Below are 24990 nucleotides of genomic sequence, written 5' to 3' on the forward strand. Positions count from 1 at the left end.
CCGAGCCACATCTGCAACCTATGGCACAGGCTCACGGCAACACTGGATCCTTAACCCACTGAGCAAGGCCAGGGATCAGACCTGCAAGCTCATAGTTCCTAGTTGGAATTATTTCTGCTGCACCATGATGGGAGCTCCATGAAATTTCAGGTTTCTAAAGTTTGACTTTAAATTTAAAATAAATGAAGTTCAGAGGATTAACTCTTAAGATGGCCACCTCAATTATGAATTTTTAGGAATGTGTTGGATTATGAAATTGGTGTCTAAAAACAGTATGTTTTTCACAGAACGCCTTCTATGAGATTATTTTAATGCCCATGAAACACACTGTTTTGTGTGGCATCTACTTCTTGACACTGTACTTTTAGTTTACTTTCCATACTTTTAGTTGAATGGAACTAACAAACAGAATTCTAGACTAAATCAGGAAAATCACTGAGAACAGAATTATGCTTTAGATTTTTCTTTAATTGTGTCTTTCAGTAGGGTTTTTTTTTTTTGTTTTTTGTTTTTTTGTCTTTTTGTCTTTTAAGGGCTGCACTCACGGCATATGGAAGTTCCCAGGTGAGGGATCTAATCGGAGCTGTTGCCTGTGCTGGACTATACCAGAGCCACAGCAACACCAGATCTGAGCCGTGTCTGCAGCCTATACCACAGCTCACAGCAACGCTGGAGCCTTAACCCACTGAGCAAAGCCAGGGATCAAACCCACAACCTCATGGTTCCTAGTGTGATTTGTTTCTGCCGCGCCTCAACAGGAACTCCAGCTGATTTTTATGTCACCTCTCATTTGACATTACTCAGTTCTTATCCCACCGTCATATAGTATTTATGCACTATTACATGTTCTTGACATTTATTTCTATATTTTATTGAGTAGACACACTTCGCAAAAAATTGGCCAGTGCTTATAATATAATAAAAAATACACTGATACAATTCAAACAGCCAGGTGTTATGAGACTGCATTAAATAACCTTGTGCAATTACTTAAATCACATCAACATTTAAAATGCTACAATAAATAGTTTAAAGAATTGTGAATGAAGAAGGAAAATGATTACTTGAGCTAGTGATTATTTAAATAAGACAAATATTATTTCTACTGTATTTTTATTTTGAATGTGGAGTCACTAAAAGCCTAACCCTTTGCCTTCTACAGGTACTTGAAGGAGAATACAGACTCATGTATTCCAATAGAGTACTACACGTCCTCTCTCAAATAATGTATTTTTGTGATGCATCCCATCTATCAAATAGATAGGTATAGACACAGAACAAATTTAGGTGCGTTCCTTACTTTAAAATAAATTATCAAAAAAATGCGTAAACTGAACTGTGAGACTGGATATATTTTGCATGTTGTGTTGATTGCTTTCTAAGAAGGTTAATTAAAGGAGTGAGAGAGAATGATACTTTGATATTTTGGGGAATGAAAGAGAAAATAATTATTAATTCAGTGCACCAGAAGTAAATCAGGACTATTCCAGGCAGACTGGATTGTATGAACACCCAGTATATTAAGCTCCCACTTGGTAAGCATTCAGTTAATCAAATAAACATTGACTGAGCACCAGAATTAATTGTTGTTGTAAGCAACTTCTATATACAAGTATTGAGAAAAACTGTAGTTTATCATGAAACAATACAAGCTAACAAGTTGAGTTCCATAGCAAACAATGACATATGCATTTATATTAGCATCCTCGGACTGATAATCTAGTTTTTATTAATTTTTGTTATTTGGTTTTAAAAGTGTTTAGATCGTAGTATAAAGGATAGGATCAGGTGGGGTGAAGTTTAGAGTTTAGAACACCATGCGTGCATCTTTGCAATATCTCACTTAAAAATGTTGATAAACAACCAGTAAGACATGTAGAATGGCTAATGTTTTTCCCATCTTGGGCATGTGGAAACTAAAGATCAAAATGATTGGAAAAATTATAGTTAATTAAAGAAACTCCTGTAACCCTGGTCAGTGTTAGGTACACTACTAAGAACTTGGCTGATACTCAAAATAACTCTTTGGGTAAATGTCATCTTCTTTATTTTATGGATGAGTAATAAGAGGCTTACACAAATTTAGATGTAATAAAGGGAAGATCTAGAGTACAAAACTCTAAGTGCTCTAATTCCATTATTTCACAGATTCTCACTTGCCCCACATGTTTTAAGTCATTGATACAAAGTTGATGTAAACTTGGGCTTTCTGACTGCAAGTTCATGGTATTAACCTTGTTAATTCAGCCCCGAATACCTCAGTCACTGTATCTTACAACTCACAAAATGAGGTTGCCATACCTCATTTTCTGTTAAATATGAAGCAACTATATTAAAATAGATTGTGTAAGATGAACACATATGGCTTAGTCATTTTCCTTATTTATGCATGTTACCAAAAATCTTTTGTTTTTTCTCTTCTTCTTGTTATTGAAGAAGTATTGTTAAAGCCAAGATTCAGATTTTGTGGGGGCTTGAGATGATAAAACTTTGGGTCCCTTCTTTTAAGAATTGCACAAAATCACTACTGCAAATTTAAATACAGGACCTTGGAAAAGGCCCATGTATTGAAGATCCCTGAAGTTTAAGCTTATGTCTGAAGTTTTATATTAATTCAGAAAGCCTAAGACTAATTTTGTGGTAGCTGGTCTATAAGTAGATTTAAGAATGAGACTAACACGTTTATGATACATTTTGACAAACTGGTCAATAAAATCTGCCAGTTTGTGTACCTAATCTAAAACTAAGACATATATTACCATGATAATTAATAATAACTAATGTATATGGATAATGCATTTTGTAGGTTATTTACGAATAGAATATGGATTAGAGAGCAGCTGTTAGATTGATGACATCTCACACTTGCTCTATTGCCCCAAACTTCATCATCTTTGAATAAATTCTCTCCATACTACTCCTATTTTGAAACAGTGTTGTCAATAGTTAGTGAATACTATTCAACAAAAGAAATAAAAGTATTTCTGAGAGAAATAAGAAGTACACGAAAGATATACATTAAATAGTAATAAAATCAATAGTTTCTACCTTGATGAAGTATTATCCTGGGGATGCAGTCACAAATAATGTCAGTTTAGGCTCTATTTGTATCTCTCCCTTTGGTCTTAGTGCAGTGATTAATGAAAAATAATAATGTCTTGATAGATTTCACTAAATATTTGACATTCTTCTCCAAAAATCTTTTGAAAACTGTTAAAAATACTTAGTGCACAAAGATGGATAATAAAACTGCAGGACTGGATAAATTGCTAGTTGATTGTCATCACAATATTTTAGTTTGTCTTAAAACTACATATTAGCATTTAAAGTGTTTAACACATAAAAATAAGTTTAAGAGATTTGGACAATAACATTGAAATTTACCAAAATCGTGTGGTTGTTAAGAGTATTTGCTCTTAGTTTGAATTTGTTTTTTATAAGTTCAAATTTATATATTCTTGTGGGTACCTTACAGTTTAGGAGGATGGACTTTCATTGGTTTGAAAACTATGTATTTTTTCATAAATATATTTGATGTGTATTAGTATAAATAAGTATAGGTAGTAATATTGTATCAGCATGAATCATTTGTAAGCGCACACAAGAAAAATTAAAAGTAGAAGTAAAAAGAAAGACAAATGCCTTTGGGGGTCAGAAATGGAGGCGAAAGATTTAACAGTAAACAGGAGACTTGGGCCATTGTCTGCTAGGCTCTGCATAAGCAAATAATCAGTGGCTGCTGGGGTATATGACTGGTGTGATAATAAGTATATTATAATACCATTTTGCATGGTAGAGGACTGGCACACCGCTAGGGCACACAACTAGGGCTTATGTGAAGTTGCAGAGAGAAGCGGAGAGAGCTGCGCTCCATTGTTGGGGGCTGTGCCTAGTGGCACCGTCACTGGCTTCTGTGTTATCTCTAAATATCACTGGGGACTGGAGCCCTGGGCTTCCAATAAGGGACCTGGTTGTGCAGTGGGGGAGAAGGAGAGGAATGATACTGGGGGAGGCCGCCAAGTACTTGATATAAGAAGCAAGAAGTTTGTTGCAAAGGCAGAAAATACTCCCTCAGAATAAGTCTGAAACAAAAAAGTTCAAGACCACATTTAAAAAGGTATTGCTACCAGTGACAAAAGACTCAAACCATAGATGATTTTATCCTAATGAAATAAAATAATACCATAATCAGGTCTTTAAATAGGTAGAAAATAATATTCATAAAAATAAATTACATAAATGACTCTAGGATGGATTAAAAATAAATGCTACGTACTGATATATGATGTTTAGAAGAGAAAGACCTTAGCAGAAAACTTGAAAATAAGGTAGCTGAAAAATGAAATACTATGTAAATATTAACCATAAAAAGTTAATATAGTGATATTTATATGTAACAAAAGTGATAAAATTTTAGGGAAATGTGTTAATAAAAATGAAGAGAAAAATAACTAATGAAAAAAGAGTAAATGCCTTAAAGAGCATTCATTAGTTACATATACAACGTAGTTCTACTCAAATTTGTTAGATTTATTTGAATAAAGTTTGTTAGATTGATTTAATAAATCTATAAAGGTTCCTGAACCCAACTAATATAGATTGGGTGCAACCGTTTCATGCACCTGTGGAAGTAACATTTATCAAAATTGACCATGTATTAAGTCAGAAATATATGTATATATATATTTTTTTTTCCAAATAAAAGACCTGCACCTATTTTTCTGCAACGGAACCAAATTAGAAACAAAATCAAAAATATTGTCAAAGTGAAGGCAATGACAACTAATTTAAAACACACATTTTAAAGGAAATTTTAAAAAATTTTGTAAAGAATTCATGGGTTAAAGATGTCACAATAGAAATTACAGGAGTTCCCGTCATGGCCCAGTGGTTAATCAATCCAACTAGGAACCATCAGGTTGCGGGTTCGATCCCTGGCCTTGCTCAGTGGGTTGAGGATCTGGCGTTGCCGCGAGCTGTGGTGTAGGTCGCAGAAGCAGCTTGGATCCCAGCGTTGCTGTGGCTCTGGCATAGGCTGGCAGCTCCTATTCAATTCCTAGCCTGGGAACCTCCATATGCCGCTGGAGTGGCCCTAGAAAAGGCAAAAAGACAAAAAAAAAAAAAAAAATTACAAAACATTTAGACGTGAATGAGACAGTTTCCATTGCCAGCCTGTGAAATGTAGCCAGTCATTTTTACATGAAAATTTATTAAGTGTGTGTAATAGAAAAGATAAAGATTATGTATAAATAAGCTGGTTTCATCTCAAGGAACTAGGAAGTGAGGAAACAGGTAGAGGAGGTGTGTGGTGGTGGTAGTGGTGGTGGTATATTCTGAAAAAGTGGAAGAAGTGAAATGAAAATAATAGAAAAATAATGAAATAGAGAATGAAAGCAAAACAATGATCTATACAAACCCCTAGCTCTTTGAAAAGAGTTTAATAAATGATTATCTGGCATATCACATAATAACCAATACATTTCAATTATGGCTGCCTTCTAATTACCGTTCTTTTATTATTTTATTGATCTGCTTCTAAGTAGCATTGGCTTCACAGTTAATCATATGGCTGTTTCTAGAAAACTTAGAGAAACCATCAGTTGAAGCTGATTGCATGAGGGATGATCTCTCTAGTCTTTCCAGATCTCCATCACTCTCTGTTGCCTCCCTGCCGTCTTCCTCTTTTTCTTTTTCTCTTTCATTTTATAAAATTTTATTGAAGTAGAGTTGACTTACAAGGTTGTGATAATTTCTGCTGTACAACAAAGCAATTCAGTCATACTTGTACACACACTCATTCTCTTTCGGATTTGTCCCTGCAAGTTGTAACTTGGATTTCCTGGCCCCTGGCAGTCAGGGTAACTAACTAGGTACTAGTTAGCATCCTAAGTGCTAAGGATACAGTCATGTACAAGATAGGAAGGATACTAGCCCTCACGGAGCTCATTGCCTAGTAAGAAAGACAAATAACTTACAAATGAAGTGCTTAGAGCTGGTAGACATTTAGGTGGGAGCTGGTAGCTAGGAAACCTAACAGTGCAGCAGGCAGGAGAAGCTGAGCTGAGAAAGTGAAATTTAAACAGAGTCCTGGAAGGTGTTCGGCAAGCATGGTAAAGTCAGGAGTAGGTGATTGTTCAAGGCACAGAGGAAATTCTGAAGGCAAGCAGGGGTGTGTACTGGTTAGTTTGAGCCTACTTTTGATCTGGGCACAGTAAAGTTGCTCATAAACAAAGAATACACATCTACATTTTCAAATTGTATTTCGTCAGTGTAACCATTTAATTCAGTTGTAGCCTTAACTCAGATATGAGATGTAGTCTAACCGTAATAAAAATGTGAACTATAATGTAAGAATAATAATTTGCAAATCAGTTATATTATCTATAAAATGAACAATCACATGCAACTTTGAAGCTTTTTAGGGCTGGAGGTATAAATGCTAAGCACAGCACGTAGGAGAGTACCTTCCTTACAAAGAGAAAGTGTTAATCCCAGGAGGTTTATCATCATTGATTCATTCAATCTTCACAATAAATTGTGGAGGTAATTGTAACTCTCTTAATTTTAGAGCTGGCATTTACAGAGGTGAAATCTTCTCCAAGACAACGTGCCATTTTTTTTTTTAAAGATTTGGCTCAGGTGTTATCTTTTCTCCCTCTTGGGATAAGTTTCTTTCTCACTAGCTCCAAGAACACCATGTCTAAGAATGAACCCTGCACATGGACAGATTACATTGTAATAATTTTTCTATATTTAAGCCATATGAGTACTCTGTTACCCAGGAAAGTACTTATTGGAAGGCCTGTGTTTGACTTACTCATACTCTTATCTAGTACATAGAGGGCACATAAAGATATTTGCCAAATTAAGGTAAAAACAGAATATTCAGATTTCAAATTACACAGCATTTTTACCATGCGGAGAGATACCACTCAGATGTCTATTTTAATAATAAGAAAATAATGAAACATTTTAGAGCCTTACTAATGCATCAATAATTTTGATAACTGAAAATGTGCCATGGCGTAAAATTTTCCTTATTTCTGATGTGTTTGAAAGACAGTTCCCACTTTTCATGTTCCTTATTTAATTGTTGTGAAGAAACTGTCAGGTAGCCCAAGAATATTTCTTTTCAAAAGATGAGTGCAGTGAATAGTATGTACTCAGTATTTCCTTTGACTTCCTTCACAAAAGGAAACAAGGTACAGGGAAAATTACATAGAAGCATCTCCTAGAAGGCATGTAATTTGAGGTAACTTACTTTTGGATGCACAAATAGCAATCTATCTCCATTCAAGCATTCAAAAGGCGACCAGACTGTCGTATTGCTAATTAAATAACACAAAGAAACCAAAACCAGCAAAATGAAAACCAATGTAATATTTTTATTAAGATTTCTTAGACCTACAATGATGAAATATCTTTAGAAATTACCAGAAATTATGTTTTATTCTATAATAAAATCGAGTTAAATACATGCAAAAATATAAAGCTCTTATGAGGTATACAGAATATAACTAACCTTTTACAAAATACCCTTCAACTAGTAGATATATTCTGAAGTTTCCAAGAATATTTTATTTGTCTTGATTTTCTTATAGTTTACATTTGCTTTGGCTTGGTTAATAAAAAACAGATAGGAGTTCCCGCTGTGGCTCAGCATTAAGGAACCCGACCAGTCTTCATGAGGATGCAGGTTTGATGCCTGGCCTCGCTCAGTGGGTTAAGATCCGGCATCACTCTGAGCTGTGGTGTAGGTCACAGACCAGGGCCAGATCTGGCACTTCTGTGGCTGTGGCGTAGGCCTGCAGCTGCAGCTCTGATTCTACCTCTTAGCCTGGGAACTTCCACTGGGTGTGGCCCTAAAAAAATTTAAAAAATTAAAAAATTAAAAAAATACAAATAGAGCAATTGAGGAAGCATTATACCTAACCAAATATGTGTTTATTTTTATTATATACTGTTATAGAAAGTAAGACAGATTAAGGAAAAAGTCCTCAAATTAGAATTGTTAACTATCTTTACATTTACCACGTTTTTCCTTTTCCCTTTGGAGAGCACTATATAATTATTAGAAAATTATACTGTTTCTGTCTCCAGAATGTGAGGAGGCTTGGGGGGAAATCACATGGCCTCTCTCTGTGTCTCAATCGTTCCATTTTTTAAATCAGGATAATCTCTCCTTTGCCTCAGAGTAATGCGAAAATTATGGGGAAAATGCTAGTCAAGTCAATTTGGAGTCGTGAAAGAAATGCACTCTCCAAAGGAGTGAAAGGTCAGAAATCCCAGAGTGATTATGCAAGGAAATCTATTTAAAATGCTCAAGAAAATATGCACTTGGAAATAACCTATAAATAGCCATCTTTCTGTTCACTGAGGAAGAATCATGTTTCCTCAGTGACTGTTACTCATTTATTGACGCCTATCTCTGTAGCTTAGGAATTTTGAAATTCGTCAAAATCTTGCTGGTTGCCTACTCTGCGGAATAGTCTACTGTGCTTTGGCATTACAGATGGGAGGGGAAAAGCCCTCTGATTACTTCATAGCCTAGAGGGAAAGTCAGATTGTAAGTGCTGCTGTTAAGTGGGCGGGGGGAGTAAAGCTCCTAGCAAAGTGCCTAGAAGGTAGTATTCAATTATTGGTAGCTAAACATGATTTCGACAGCGGTAGACCAAGTAATAAGCCGCCAACTTGATCTTTCGGGCTAGTTGGCTCATTCAAGGCCTTTTGCATTTTTTTCTGCAGCACAGCGCTTGATAGGTCATAGGGCTGATGAAAAGTAAAATAATCTTAAAAGAGTCAAAGCGCTATAGCATTTGTAGGGAAGGGAACACCTTTACAATGACACAGGTATAAAATATTTTAATTGATTACAAGATTATGCACCTCTGAATACAGCCAATTCCTAGAGTTTCTCAAGTCACAGAAGAGCCTGGCAGGAAACCAAATGGTGTAGGGTAGTGTTTTTCAAACACTTCATTAACTACTGTTGGTTTATAAATTTAGTTTAATTTATTGAGTGTAGCATCAGCTTTTGTTGTTAATAGATTGACTGGGAGTTCCCGTCGTGGCACAGCAGAAATGAATCCGATTAGGAACCATGAGGTTGCGGGTTCCATCCCTGGCCTTGCTCAGTGGGTTAAGGATCTGGCATTGCCTAGCCGTGAGCTGTGGTGTAGGTCACAGACTCGGCTCGACTCAGATCTGGCGTTGCTGTGGCTCTGGCGTAGGCCAGCGGCTATAGCGCTGATTAGACCCCTAATCTGGGAACCTCCATATGCCATGGGGGCGGCCCTGAGAAAGACAAAAAAAAAAAAAAATAGATTGACTATTATAAGTGTATTAGCTTAGGAAAGATAAATTCATATAACACTTTTTTCAGTTACATATTTCCCATTGAAATATTATGAATATATAATGATTTCCTATTGAAAATTACTAAAAAAATTGACAGCCTGACAGCAACAGTGTTTAAGACTCCAGGCTCTGGGAATAAAATAGCCCTGGGATAAAATCCTTAATATGGGTCCTTGGCCCCAGTTTCCTCCTATGGGAAATGGAAATAATAATTGTACTCGTAACAAGACTGTTGAAGACTAAATGAGATCATCTGTATAGAGACTTAAAATAAAACCTGGCGCATAGTTTGTGCTCAGGGAATACTGACCTCTTAATATTATAGGAAAATACAATATGCATTGGGTGTACTTTTCATGCTTCTTTAAATACTTGAATTACTACTTTGTGTCGATTAACCTATTTTTTCCCTCTGTTACATTGTTTCTGGCAGGTGACTCTTTGGCATAGAAAAAAAATTGCATTTTAGAAAATTAAGCCATGGCCTGACATCTGAAATTTGTTTAAAGAAAGGGATCTTTCTCATGTAAGGACATTGTCTTGGATTAAGTTTTTGTTATATGATGAGACAGCAAGAGCTATACTCCAGGGAAAACTATTAGAGAATGCTCTTTGATATTGTATATAAGTAGAAAATGGCTTTTATAGGTAATGTATTTGTAATTTCGTTATATTTATTTGAAGACTAGTTTTTTTGTTTTTTTGTCTTTCTGGCATTTCTTGGGCCGCTCCTGCGGCATGTGGAGGTTCCCAGGCTAGGGGTCTAATTGGAGCTGTAGCCACCGGCCTACGCCAGAGCCACAGCAACGCGGGATCCGAGCCACGTCTGCAACCTACACCACAGCTCACAGCAACGCTGGATCGTTAACCCACTGAGCAAGGGCAGGGATCAAACCTGCAACCTCATGGTTCCTAGTCGGATTTGTTAACCACTGCGCCACGACGGGAACTCCTGAAGACTAGTTTTAAAAAATGAAATGAAAATTGCTTTATTGCTATTTATAAAATTCTTAAATTTTATATATTTTAATTACCAAGAATAGAGACAAAGTTAATTCATGCTATTTTCTCAATAGTGTCAATTACTTTTTTCATTCATACTGTCTATGGATTGGTAGTATAAGGAAAAATTTCCCAATATTCTAAACATAGTACAGGGTTTGCTTTATCAGATACGTCAATATACTTACTTTTATAAAATGATACCTTCTTTTATGTCTCATAGGTTTATAAAAATGAAGATCTTATCACCACTCCTCTATTACTCCTCCCAAATTTTTGTGAAGCTATTTATTTGACTTCCTGGCCTTTTTTTTTTTTAACATTTTGTCACATTCAGGCTATGTTCATGGAAGTATACTGTGTATATATGAAGTTATCCACCATGTGTATTTCAGTTGAAAAGGAATTGAATACCACTATTTAGAAGGATACAGTGTCACGTATTCCTTCAGATCTTAGGAATTTGGGAAGTGTTGCTGAAATATCTCAAAATTTGGTATTGAGTATGCAGCTAACTCAGGGTTTAAAAAAAATTAAATGAAACCTCTCATATTTCCTAAGTCCAGTAGTGTGTTGAAGCCACCCTGTCCCACCTCTTGAGAGACTGTGTAAATATTCAGAAATTTTGTAAGCTGACTGTTAAATACAACCAATTGTGAAAAATTAAATTATATAACCTTATAATCATATAAATCATATTAAAAACAAATGTAACCCATACTGAAAACTCATTACTTCATATTGTTTATTTAATTTTTACATTAACTGTGCTCTTGAGGTCATTTTATCTATTATATCATATGTTGTAAATTCTAGTTTCTGCAATTATGGAAATGATTTGTAACACAGGAGCCACTAGCCACCTGTAGTTACTGAGCACTTGAAATATGGTTGATGCTACTGAGGAACTAGATTTTAAACTTTAAATAATTATAATGAATTTAAATATAAATTTGAATAGTCGCCTATGGCTGGTGGCTACTACCATGCTAGACAGCACAAGTTTAGGTATACTCTTTCTCAGAAGTTACATTTAATGTATACCCAGGCACTTTTCTAAAATGCTTTACTTTTAGAAACTGTTTAATCCTTGTAGTAACCCTGTGGGATGGGTGTTATTAACCCCACTTTACAGTTTGAGGAGACTGAGTCCAGGAGATGTAAATGGACTTGTTCAGTGCCGTCCACCTTGAGAGTGCTGGAGATCAAGACTCAGCCTCAAGCGTGGAATTTCAAAGCCAGACCTCTAAAGATATATCACCCTTTGGGATAAAGCTTACAAAATTTTATTCAAATATTCACTTTATAAGAAAAACTATCAAGGATGATCAACCTACTATAAAACTAAGGGGAAAAATCCGTTGCCAATAACAGAACAAAGCAAAACAAAACAGGTGAAGGACTGTCAATCCATAGATGAGTGTATTGAGCAAGGTGGTATATTGAGTGTGTATTAATCAGCTCATAAACTGCAGAGTGTGAGGGGCACAGCTCGGAGACTCACCATCTACATTCTAGTGAGGGTCTAGTGCTGCTGGGCTTGCTGCGAAGTGTGCTTGCTTCTATACTGAGAGCTTCCTGTTCTTTGTTTGGCAGGAATGGGGATTTCATCAACATTATTTTAGTTTCATATTTGAATCTTGACAGTTTTTTTAAATAATACTTAAAATCTTATTAAAATAATTAACATATTTTAGGTGAAATTTATACATAATATGTATTATTGGATATTTGCGACTTTATTCACACATTGGTTAGAATTTGTGTCACATATGTTTATGGTCTCAGAACTAAACTATCTGTTATTGATGAGTGCACAAAACAAGACAGATATTTCTTAAATCCTATTCTATCTAGTTATTACAGGTGAACTTCAAATTATAGTATAAATTTTTTGGCCTGTAAAATCCTTAAGCAATCACATTAAACTCTTCTGTTGTATAAGATGTCAGCAATAAATGATTCTTTAAAATTATGTTTTATGCTTCTAAAGTTTATTAAAATGTAATATTAAATTATAAATGCTAGTGAATTTTAACATGAGAAAGTTGTCAGTTATTAGTTTGCACATCTGAAGTACTCAACTAAATATGAAAGAAATTGACATTTATTTAATCCTTAAATAAAATTATCTAGAGCTCTTCCTGATCATGTTAAATGCATATTTTACATATTGATTTCTGAAAAGTATATGGAAATTTTGCGAAAATATAATAGCTTTCAAGTACATTTTTATTTTTATTTTTTAATTTTATTTATTTATTTATTTTTGTCTTTCTCCCTTTTCTAGGGCCGTTCCCGCGGTGTATGGAGGTTCCCAGGCTAGGAGTCTAATCAAATCTGTAGCCATCGGCCTACGCCAGAGTCACAGCAACACGGGATCCCAGCTGCCTCTGCAGTTTCACCACAGCTCATGGCAACGCCGGGTCCTTAACCCACTGAGCAAGGCCAGGGATCGAACCCGCAACCCCATGGTTCCCAGTCAGATTTTTTAACCACTGCGCCACAACAGGAACTCCATCAAGTACATTTTTATTTTTAAAAATTTTTAATTTTAATTTTATGTATTTATTTATTTCTTTTGCTTTTTGGGCCACACCCGTGGCATATGGAGGTTCCCAGGCTAGGGGTCAAATCAGAGCTGTAGCCACTGGCCTACACCACAGCCACCGCAACGCAGGATCCAAGCCTCGTCTGCAACCTACACCACAGCTCGCGGCAATACCAGATCTTCAACCCACTGAGTGAGGCCAGGGATCAAACCCACAACCTCATGCTTTCTAGTTGGGTTCATTGACTGCTGAGCCATTACAGGAACTCAAATACATTTTATTTTATTTTACATAAAAATTGCGTACATTAAAATTTTATTTTAAATTGTAAAATAAAATAGTTTATTCACATAGAATAAGAATTTAGTTCCTTTTCAGGTTATCTAGAAGGGAATGAAAGGTAAAAATATGTGTTAATTCAAATATAAATGAGAGAAAAAATGTATACTATTTTGGATAGCAAAGCAAAGAGCAGCGATATATAGATGTAATTTATAAAATTTTAAATTGTACTGGAAATAAATGATAGTTACTAATTTAATATAAACTTTTTGTTAATATGTACAGACTATTCTATATAAAATAGGTAAATTCAAAGATAAATTCAAAGATGGTATCTGCCCTTAAAAATTTTATGCTTTAGTGAAGAGACAGATAATTAAACCGGTAAAATATGGTTAACTATTAGGATAAAAATGACAGAAATCTACGTAAACGTTTGTGAAGGCTGTTAACTCAGACTGAGAAGTTAAACCTTGTAATACTTGCTGATAATATTCTTATGGAATTGTAAATGGAATTTACAATTGGAAATGGAATTGTAAATGGAATTGTTTGGATGTTCCTTAAATATTTTGATGGCAGATTTTATTCAGAGTAGTTGGTGATGCCTGTGGATTTCAAGAAAACATCAAGGCCCTGTCTCTTCATTACTTACCCCCAAAGAAAAACTCCCATCTGTCTCTTCTTAGCCTGGGTTTCTACAGGAGAGGAATGTACTGCCTTATCCTAGTAAATGCAAATAATGCTGTGAGGTAATCAATTAAATATTATAAATAATTTACCCTTAATATGAATTTATTCACAGGCCACCTCTATTGATAGTCAAATTTTGATCAGAGGAGAATAGTGAGAACATGGTTGATCTATTTTTTTCTACTTTTAGTTCTGTCTGAAATTTTTGAAATTGTAATCAGTTACCTATGGATTTAGAATTATAAAATCTTGCTGGAAAATTTACCTTGTAATTATTCTTTAACTTTAGTAATACGTCTTTCCTTAAAGTCTGATGTCTGATAGTGGTATACCTAGAACAGCTTCCTTTTGATTAGTGTTTGCATGGTATAAGGTTTTTTATCCTTTAATTTTTCTCTCTGTGTTCTTTTGTTTAAGGCATATATCTTTTATGATCTTTATCTTTTAATCGGGACTTTTATTTATATTTAATTTAAATACTCATATGTGTGTGTTTATGTTCACTATCTTATTACTATGTGTTTTCTGGATTTTACCCCCACCTCCACTCTCCTTAATTATTTTCATAATTTTCTCTCACTTATTTCCAGTATTTTTAAATCACCCCCTCTTCCAACAACTTAGCTAGTTAAATATTCTGTTACTATTTTAGTAATTACTGTAGATATGCAACATGAATCCTTAACTAATATATGTAAATATACATTATATATTAGTACTTTTACCATTTCCTAGATAACGTTGTGATCTTGTATACACTATCTCAGTTTAACCTTGTGTGCCTTTATCATGTGTATCTGTTGTCATTTACCTTGAACTCCATGTGATATTGTTTTCTACAGTCAATATTCATTTACATTTATCCACATATTTATAATTTTCAGTGCTCTTTATTCCTTTCTGCATTTCCTTGTTTCCATCTGGGACAATGCCTTCTTTCTAAAGAACTTTATTATCCTTTATTTATTATACTTTATTATTCAGTATTTTTTTCACTGGTGCCAGCAAATACTATCTGCAAATGTTTTTATTTCACCTTCACATTTAACGGATATTCTCCGTCTCGGTAGAATTTTTAGGTGTGGAAGGTGTTCTTTTTCTGTTGCTGTTGTTGCTCAGAAAATGCTTTTTCATTGTCTTCTGACTTCCATCATTCCTTTTGAGAGGAAAGCTGTCAACCTTATTAGCTGTTTGTTGATAGCACTATTTTTATTCTTTGGTTGTTTTCAAGGCTTTATTTTTCTTACTTTGGCTTGCAGCAATGTTACTGTGATATGCAGGAGTTTCTTTATATTTAATTTGATTCGTTTTAGAACCTCTTGAATTTGTGCCTTGATGTCTCACAAATGTTGGGAGAAATTCTTGGTCTGTTTCTCTTCAGATATTGCTTCCCCCTCCTTCTTCCTCTCCTTTCCTTTTAGGATTACAATTGTGCATATATTCAATCTAGGCCTTTTTGTCTCATGTTCTTTTATGTATTTTTCTCTCTATTTGCTTCCCTTCAGTTTCTAAGTCCTTTTTTGCTCACTTGTTCAAATTACTGTTAAGTATGTTTAATTAGTTTTTAATTTTAATTTTGAATTTTTTTCTAAAATTTCTTTTTTTTTTAAAGCAAATTCAAGTTTCCTGATGAAGTTCATATTCCTGGGTATTTTTTGAACATGTTCATCATAGTTATTCTAAAGTCTATTTTTAAGAGCAATACTTACTGGATTATGTATGCAAATCTTTCAGTTTTCTGAGTTATGAGCAGTTCTTTGTTCATTACTTTTGGGCTTTTTGATCAAAAGCCAAATCTTCTGTATAAAAATTTCTACATGCTGCAGTTGACTTATTATCCTCCACAGAAGGTTCACCCTATCATTGGTAGGTAGGTAGGAGTGAGACCTTATCACCTTCCTCCAAATCAAGGGCTGAACTGACTCAGGTTGGGTTATGTGTCCACCTCTGATTTGCTCCACTGATTTGCAGAGTGTAATCTCTCCGAAATTTCAGCTGTATGCGAAGGTATCTACTAGGACCTTTTCTTCCTTAGCTACTCCGGTACTCTGGTTTTTGTTTCCTCTGGCCTATCAGAGTGCAGGAGGGTCCATTCTGCTTTACAGAGATTTTTTGTTGTTGTTTGTGCAGTGTAAGATTCAGCTTCTCTGCACTATCTTCTGCTTCTGGTTTCTGGCATCTTACCTTCCCTAAACCCCGTGTCTCCCTAGTCTCAGAAAATTACCACACTTCTCTTTTGCTGTCTCTTTGAGCTGTGGTCCTCTAGCTACAAGAGTCTTGGTCTTCTGCACTCTGCTAAGAAGTGGCCAATTCCCTCAGGGTAAAAGGAACTCCTAAACTGTCAGCAGACGTATCTGTTCTTCCCTTTTCCCTGTGATTTTGGCCCCTGTAGTCTGCCTCACTTGAGTAGATCTCTCGTGTTTCCATTAGATTTTTGAAATGTTTTCCTTGAAAAACTAATCTGTCATAACCGGAAGCAAATATCATAAATTAACTACCGAGTGTCTACTATGTGCCACATTAGTGCTAACTGCTGGTCATACAATGGTAACACCTTTTTAAAAATATTTAGAACAAATAGTTAATATGTTTTATGTGTGTGTGTGTGTGTGTGTGTGTGTGTGTGTGTGTATGTATGTGTGTGTGTATCCATAATCTCTGACATGAACTAATGTTATACTGACTAATATGGAAACATGACAAACAGATACAATAGTAAATTGTTTTGTTAGTAGTATACAAAGTATGATCCAGGAGCTCAGAGGAGGAGCATTTAACTTGGCCCAGAGTTGAGAGTGAGAAAAGTGAGTCAGGAATGCTTCCTAGAGGAGGTGTGGCCCAGGACAGGAATTTCAAAGATTGAGAAAGAGTTAGTCAAGTGTAAATTATCATTAACTTTTTTTGGCTTTTTGGCTTTTTGGCTTTTCTGGGGCCTCTCCAGTGGCATATGGAGGTTCCCAGACTAGGGGTTGAATCAGAGCTGTAGTGACCGGCCTACGCCAGAGCCACAGCAGCATGGGATCCGAGCCACATCTGCAACCTACACTTCAACTCACAGCAACACCAGATCCTTAACCCACTGAGCAAGGGCAGGGGCTGAACCCGCAACCTCATGGTTCCTAGTTGGATTCGTTAACCACTGCACCACAATGGGAACTCCTCATTAACTTCTAAGTGTGCTCCTCTAATACTTAAAATGTACCACTTAATTCTATTAAAATCACAAATGGATTTGAAACATTAAAAATATATTTGAGATTGTAAAAGTTAGTTTAAAGTTTTTAACCATGTCAAATGATTTTTCCCTAGGTGTTCAAAGCAATGAATATCCCACAAATCAGGAATCCTTGTCTGCCATCCCAAGAGAAAATGCCTGAAGCTTATTCTGCAAAGATTGCTCTTTTGGGTGCTGGGCCTGCAAGTATAAGCTGTGCTTCCTTCTTGGCTCGATTAGGCTACTCTGACATCACTATATTTGAAAAACAAGAATATGTTGGTGGTTTAAGGTAATGCCTACATTTATTTCATGTTCATGGTGTCAAAAATTATGGGGTAAAACAATTATGAATATTGTGGGTTTGTAATCATATAGGAACTTCAGGCTCACAGATGGTATTTTAAATGTTCTTTTTCCAAATGCTCAAATTTTGATTTCATTATTCACTTTAGATTTGCATTTGGCTTTCAACATTATTTATTTTAAAATGTCTCTGTCTAGTTCTGTGAATTTAAATCTCAGCAAAATATTTTATGACTAGAGGAACCAATCATATGAAAACTTATTTAATCCCTGTAAATCTTTCCTTTAATGGAGACATATAGAGAAAATTATGCACATTAGAGATAGTGGGACGTACCTCCATGGAATATTGGATGATACATTTTGTTATGTATAAATACATGTTGTTCTGCTTACATATTTTCAACGTACAGTCTCAAGTTTTGCGTTTGATTACAATTATGTTAGAATCTACTAAAAATGTTCCATTTTAATGTACATTTATGCAGTGTTTATCTCATAAATACCTTATTATTTGCTATTAATCAGCATCATTATTGTAAACCAGGATTCAGTCACATAGTCTTTTATTCTCATGAAGATTCATGCATTAAAATGGAAAATTTTCTTTTGTATCAGTGGCTTTCGGATATTTATATTAACCTTAGAAATTGGATGGAGTTTGCTTTATTTAAAATAAATGGAACTCTGTAGAATATGTAATGGGGGAGAAGGAAGTCTCTTCAACAAATGGTGTTGGGAAAGCTGGATCACTACATGTAAATCAATGACATTATTAGAATACTCCCTCATGCCATATAAAAAATAAACTCAAAGTAGTTTAAATGTAAGACATGATACTATGAGATTTCTGGAAGAAAACATAGGTAAAACATTCTCTGACATAAATCGCAGTAATTTTTTATTAGATCAGTCTCCCAAGACAAATAAAGGCAAAAATATACAAATGTGACCTAATCAAACTTAAAAGCTTTTGCACAGCAAAGGAAACCATAAACAAAACAAAAAGACAACCTAAGGAATGGGAGAAAATATTTGCAATGTGATTAACAATGGCTTCATTTCCAAAATGTGCAGTCGGCTCATAGAGCTCAATATCAAAAAATAAACAGCCCAGTCAAAAAAATGGGTGAAAAACTAGACATTTGTCCCAAGAAGATGTACAAATGGCCAACAGACACATCGAAAGATGCTCAACATTGGTAATTATTAGAAAAAAGGAAATCAAGAGTACAATGAAGTATCACCTAACTCCAGTCAGAATGGCCATCAGTAATTACTCTACAAGCAATAAATGCTAGAGAGGATGTGGAAAAAGGAAACATTCCTCCACTGTTGGTTGGAATGTAATTTGGTGTTGCCACTACGGAAAACAGTATGTAGTTCCCTAAAAAACTGAAAACAGAGTTGCCATATAATCCTGAAAGCCCACTCCTGGGCATGTATCCACAATAGACAAAAATTCTAGTTTGAAAATATACATGCACCCCAATGTTTGTAGCAGCACTATTCATAATAGCCAAGACATGGAAGCATTCTAAGTGTCCATCACCAGAGGAATGGATGAGGAAGATGGGTATACACACATACACACACACAAATGGAATATTACTCAGCCATAAAAAGAAATGAAATATTGTCATTTGAGGCAACACAAATAGACCTAGAGATTATCATACCTATGTGAGGTGAGTCGGGCAGAAGGGCAAATATTATATGATGTCACTTATATGTGGAATTTAAAAAATAATAAAAACGAACTTATTTATTACAAAACAGATTCACAGACATAGAAAATAAAGTCCTTGTTACCAAAAGGGAAAGGGAGGGAGAGGGATAAATTAGGATCTTGAGATTAACAGATGCAAACTTCTATTCATAAAATAGATAAGAAACAAGGGAACTGTATGTAATGTTTTAGAGTACTCTACAATGGAAAATAGTCTGAAAAATGTAAAATGAATGGAACTCTATTGTGGACATTTATTACATTTATGATCATACAGAAATAAAATTTTAAGCAAGAAGTGAATATTCCATAAAACATTTGATCTAAAAATGAGAAAGAATTTAGGTGATAAATTAATAATATTAGTCACTTATTTTCTCTAAATGTGTCATTTGCATTAGAAAATCATTATAAAAATTATAGCGAAATAAAATTATTATGAAAATGTAGGCCTATTGTTATACTTAGCATTTAAATTTTGCTGGCTACTAACCATTGTTTAAGCAAAAATTTTGTCATATTTAATAATCACAGAATAAATTTAACCAAGTTGTGATTAAAACTTCTGCTTTATTTTTCAAGATTTTATGGCACCTATAAATATGTATCAATAAATATATAAGTTTCACTATTGGTCCAGTGACAATGTGCTAGATTCAAAATCAGCTACTACTAATATAAAACTCTCCGACTGAATCATTAAGTAAATATATCGCATAGTTAGAAGACCCTTTAGAGAGGATGTGAAGCATAAATTGAAGAATAAGTAGTCCGATTGCCAAGAAATAATTGTTTTTCTATATTGATGATTCATCACTATGAGTTTTAAAGTACTAAACGTATTTTATTAAAAAAGTTTTCCTGGAAAGTAAATACCCAATGTATCATTTTGTTGGGATTACTTACACTTTCTGTTTTTAATGGCATTTTATCAAAGCTTTATTAACTAGGAAAAACATAACCTATTAACAAGTTATGTATAAACATTGTACATTTTTTCACTTATACACATCAAGAGATATGTGAGCTAATTTAAAACAATAATAACGTAATTGTTTTTTAGCCAAGTAGTCTAGGAAAAATCTTTTTACCCCTTAATTGCATTTCACAAGAAGCCTAAAAGGAAACAAGCCCTGTTTGTGAATTATTGTATTGACACTTTTGGAAAAGATTACTATGGATGTTAGCATCTCTGGTTTTTTTTTTGTTTTGTTTTGTTTTGTTTTTTAACTCAAATGCAAGGTAGGCATGTTTGAATCACGTAAATTGGCACTAAACCTGTGTTTTTATATATTCGCAAAACATTTTTTAGTAGGACAGAGTCCCCTGGTGTAATGACCAAGCATATTTTTATAATTTCTTTTTTGATTTATATTCTTTCCTTTGCCTTTGAATCTCCCCAGGATCCAGGGACGGTATGAAGTATTTAATCAGTCTCCTTTGGACTTGTCCTATGGTAGAGGCATTATGTGTCACTGCTACAGGATTATAAAAACTGACACTGGAATTTAGCCAGAATTACAACCACAACACTAGCCTGTTAATTTATTTTCTCACTTACAGATGCTTCTCATTCTCTTGTATCTTCAAAGTGGCTAAAAAGATTAAATGAGCTTTGTATTTGAAATCAATTGCTTAAAGAGGTGATGTCAAGTTTTATCATTCCTTTTCCTTTGCATCCAAAGAGTTTATTTTAAACCTGGTGAATAAGTACCACAACCACTTTTTAAAACATTACTAGAGTTGCTGAAAGATATCCAGGACTTAACCCCTATTGTATTGAACAGAATCGATCGGTTATTTTTGATGGTGTTAGCAAAGTTATAAAATAATCAGTAATTTTCCTTTCCTCCTGTTGTGGCTTCTTTTTTCAAGATAGAAGTTTAGAAAGGTTAAATGACTTGCTATTATGATAACAAGTTGATATACAAGTGGTGTTGAAAGATTTTAAATGTGCATGTGTATATATACATACTCTGATTTTTTTCTATTCCTTATGAAATTAATATATTGAATTATGAAATTTTTGTTAGGACAGTTAGAGAAATGATGTCCTTTGCTTTAGCTAGTTCAGATGCTATGTTTTCATGATGTCTATTGCATTTCATATTGATTGACAATAAAGAAATGGAGTTTAGGTGAAAAAATTTTAGTAATAGGAATATTTGGAGAACATGTGTGATGTAACAGAAATTTAAAGTGTGTGGCACTTGTACCGTAATCAATGAAAGCAAAAGCCTATCGAAGTATGAGAATTGTACTTTAAAAAGAATAGAGGGGTGTTGTTATTGGTTAGTTTCTCTTAGATGAAAGAAACGTGAACATACAAGAAAGATTTTTTTTTTAAGATTATCTAGACACTCCACTGAGTGTACTAAAGGATTTATGGCTGCAAGGAAAAAAATTCTTTCAAAACTTTAGATTGTTAGAAGAGCACATATAGAAGAATAAAAATGTTTTTGTAAACACAGCAAACATGGGAAGTTACCATTCCAATTAAATCCCGTCATTTATCCTTTTATCTCCTTTCTCAGCAAGCTGTCTTGAGGGTAATTTTGTTTATTCTCCTGGTTTCAGTTCCCACCTACATGCAATTTATTTAAAAAATCTGTATCTGCCTTGACCTCTCTCTGTCCTGGTCAGACATTCAAATCCTGGATGTCTCCTCGTCAATTTCATGATGCCGGTATTGCTTCTGTTTCTGAGTTTGCTCTCTCAGTGATGGCGTGAGCAGACCGTACGGGAATTTGACTGTGCTAGCCTTCAACATCCTGGCAGCTGTATTTTAGGAATACTTTATAAAAAATATCCTCTTCCTCTTCAAGCTCTGACGTCCTTAATATCTCACTTCCTGTACCACGACAGTAACCTCCAGATGGTTCTCTTTGCTTTCCGGTTTGACTTTTACAAATTCATTCTCCTAGTTTGCAAATGCGGTTATTGCACACTTCTATTTGAAATGTCTCAATAAGTCCCTATAATCTAAGCGGTAGAGGCTCTAGCTTGGCACAGAAAGCCCTCCATTACCTGATATCTACGGATACTTTCCTCTCCCTCCCCCTCAACTGCCCTCCTTCCTCGCTGCCTCCCGTCCTCTCAACTTTATCGTGCCCCAAACTGGTCATTATCTCAGGCACTAGAGCTACAGAAGGTGAATAAATTGAAGTGCCTGTTCTCATGGGCTTAATATTCTAGCCATAGAGAGGCAGACAATAAAGCTACAATAAACCCAATATAGAGTATGTCAGATGTTTATAAATTCATGAGGAGGGAGTTCCTGTTGTGGTGCAGTGGTTAACGAATCTGACTAGGAACCATGCGGTTGTGGGTTCGATCCCTGGCCTCACTCAGTGGGTTAAGGATCCTGCGTTGCCGTGAGCTGTGGTGTAGGTTGCAGATGGGGTTTGGATTCTGTGTTGCTGTGACTGTGGGGTAGGCCGGCAACTGTTGCTCTGATTAAACCCCTAGCCTGGGAACCTCCATATGCCGCAGGTGTGGCCCTAGAAAAGACAAAAAAAAAAAAGAAAGAAAGAAAGAAAATTCATGAGGGTATTTTAAAAATGGCATTTTAGTGCTGTACCTATTTGATTCCTGGAGTGGATAATTTTAAAAACATGCATATCCTCTAGTCTGTACAATAAATAATTTCCACTAAGAATCAGGAGTTCCCATTGTGGCGCAGTGGAAACGAATCTGACTGGGAACCATGAGGTTGCGGGTTCGATCCCTGACCTCGCTCAGTGGGTGGGGGATCCAGTGTTGTTGTGAGCTGTGGTGTAGGTCGAAGAGGTGGCTTGGATCTAGCATTGCTGTGGCTGTGGCCTAAGCCGGCAGCAATAGCTCTGACTAGACCACTAGTCTGGGAACCTCCATATGCTGTGGGTGCAGCCCTATAAAGACAAAAAAGACAAAAAAAAAAAAGAATCATATAATAACCCAGAATAATAATTATTTTTGATCACTCCTAGAAAACAAAATAATTTCAATATTAAAAGTGTAGTCCGGAGTTCCCGTCATCGTGGCGCAGTGGAAATGAATCCGATTAGGAACCATGAGGTTGTGGGTTCGATCCCTGGCCTTGCTCAGTGGGTTAAGGATCCGGCGTTGCCAGTGAGCTGTGGTGTAGTTCACAGACATGGCTCAGATCCGGAGTTGCTGTGGCTCTGGAGTAGGACAGTGGCCACAGCTCCAATTCGACCCCTAGCCTGGGAACCTCCATATGCCACTGGTGCGGTCCTAAAAAAGGACAAAAGACAAAACAAAACAAAACAAAACAAAAAGGTGTAGTTCACACTGTTTCACTACCGTACATTTTAAACCCAAATTTAAAAATTCTGGTTGCTTGAAATGACAGAATTGAAATTGATTCACATTGTTTCATGTGTTGTCCTCTGATCAATTACACGTTAGCTCTTTAAACATTGGCATCCGCAGCCATGCAGGGATGGAGACACATGCTGCCTATGGGCCACTGGAGGAAGAATGCTTGGAGCTGCATCGGCAGCGTCATGTGCCAGTGGCTGCTCTTTAACGGAGTTCTCCACGGTAACTTCTCTGTATAACTCAAGGTTTATTGAAGAATGGGCAGGAGTTCCTGTTGTGGCTCAGCGTGTTAAGAATCCAACTAATATCCATGAGGGTGCAAGTTTGATCCCTAGCCTCACTCAGTGCATTAAGGATCCGGCATTGCTGTGAGCTGTGGTGCAGGTCGCAGATGAGGCTCAGATCTGACGTTGCTGTGGCTGTGGTGTAGGCTGGCAGCTGAAGCTCTTCAACCCCTAGCCTGAGGACTTCCATATGACACCGCGCGGCCCTAAAAATCACACACACACACAAATGAGTAATAAACATGGGATCATTTAAAATGTACACCTATATCACTAAAACTTTCTAACAACTGTAGCAATTATTTAGAATTTAGACCCACCAAAGAGGTTTTGGGGAGAGGAGACAGGGTTTAGAGTTACCAGCCCATGGGGATAATACAGAAAGGCTTATTTCTGTCCATTTTATAACTTTTCAAATAGTCTAAAGCCAGTGCACAGCTTATTGCCGCTGGTGGCCTTGGTGTGATGCTAGTAAATGAATGGAGTATGGAATCGATGGCTTGAGCACCTCATGGGAAGGAGTTGTCCGAGGACATGCGTCGTGGTGGAGGAGTCGAAGTTCAGCTTGGGGCATGATAGAGTTGAGATACCCCCTGGACGTCTAAGTGGGTGTAAAGTCTGGGATTTAGGTCTGAGGATAAAAATGTGGGCACCATCCCATGTGGATGGCATTTAAAGCTCTGAAATAAGGAGGAATTCACCTGGTATCCAGGACAGTAGAGTAAAGCCCATTCAAAACCTCTCTGCCTCACGTCCCATCCCGTGAACATTATACTTTTTGTGCCCCCGACCCCCGTCTTCCTCCTTACCGTTTCTCGCGTGCCAGGATGCCCTCCCTCTGCTTCGCTTATCTGAAAGCTGATCATTTGTCACATTTCACCAACCTGATTTTCTCATCCCAAAGTAAATTTTCCTTCCTTGGAGACATTCCTGTTCACATCTGGTAATGTACACTTGTCATATTGTACTGTGAGTGTGTGTGTGTGTGTGTATCACCCATCGGTCTGCTGACCTCATCCATTGGTGACTATAAGCATGTCATGTTTATAACAATCAATAATCACCTCCCCATCCACTACCTACTTAATTATGATCAAATCTACCTGACTCTTTCTAGCATTGTATCTCACATTACTCTTATTTCCTGTAGGAGATGTGATTCTCACACATTTATTCATAACCATGTGCTAAGTGTTGGCTACAGTGCTTTCAGGGGAGTATGTGGTTCTAAGCCCCAGAAGCCCTGAA

The 24990-nt window shown here is 35.9% G+C and overlaps 1 protein-coding gene across 2 annotated transcripts in view; it reads left to right on the forward strand.

Annotated features, from left to right (window-relative positions):
- Nucleotides 1–24990, forward strand: part of DPYD (dihydropyrimidine dehydrogenase) — a 780991-nt gene that overhangs the window by 220188 nt on the left and 535813 nt on the right. The window contains exons 1-2 of one of the 2 annotated variants that reach the window (XM_021088696.1): nt 1065–1287; nt 17196–17392. In XM_021088696.1, the coding sequence (XP_020944355.1) occupies nt 17208–17392 (185 nt within the window). In that variant the 5' untranslated portion in view covers nt 1065–1287; nt 17196–17207. 2 annotated transcript variants of the gene reach the window in all.

The sequence above is a fragment of the Sus scrofa genome, chromosome 4, assembly GCF_000003025.6.
Source record: "Sus scrofa isolate TJ Tabasco breed Duroc chromosome 4, Sscrofa11.1, whole genome shotgun sequence".
NCBI classification, from domain to species: domain Eukaryota; kingdom Metazoa; phylum Chordata; class Mammalia; order Artiodactyla; family Suidae; genus Sus; species Sus scrofa.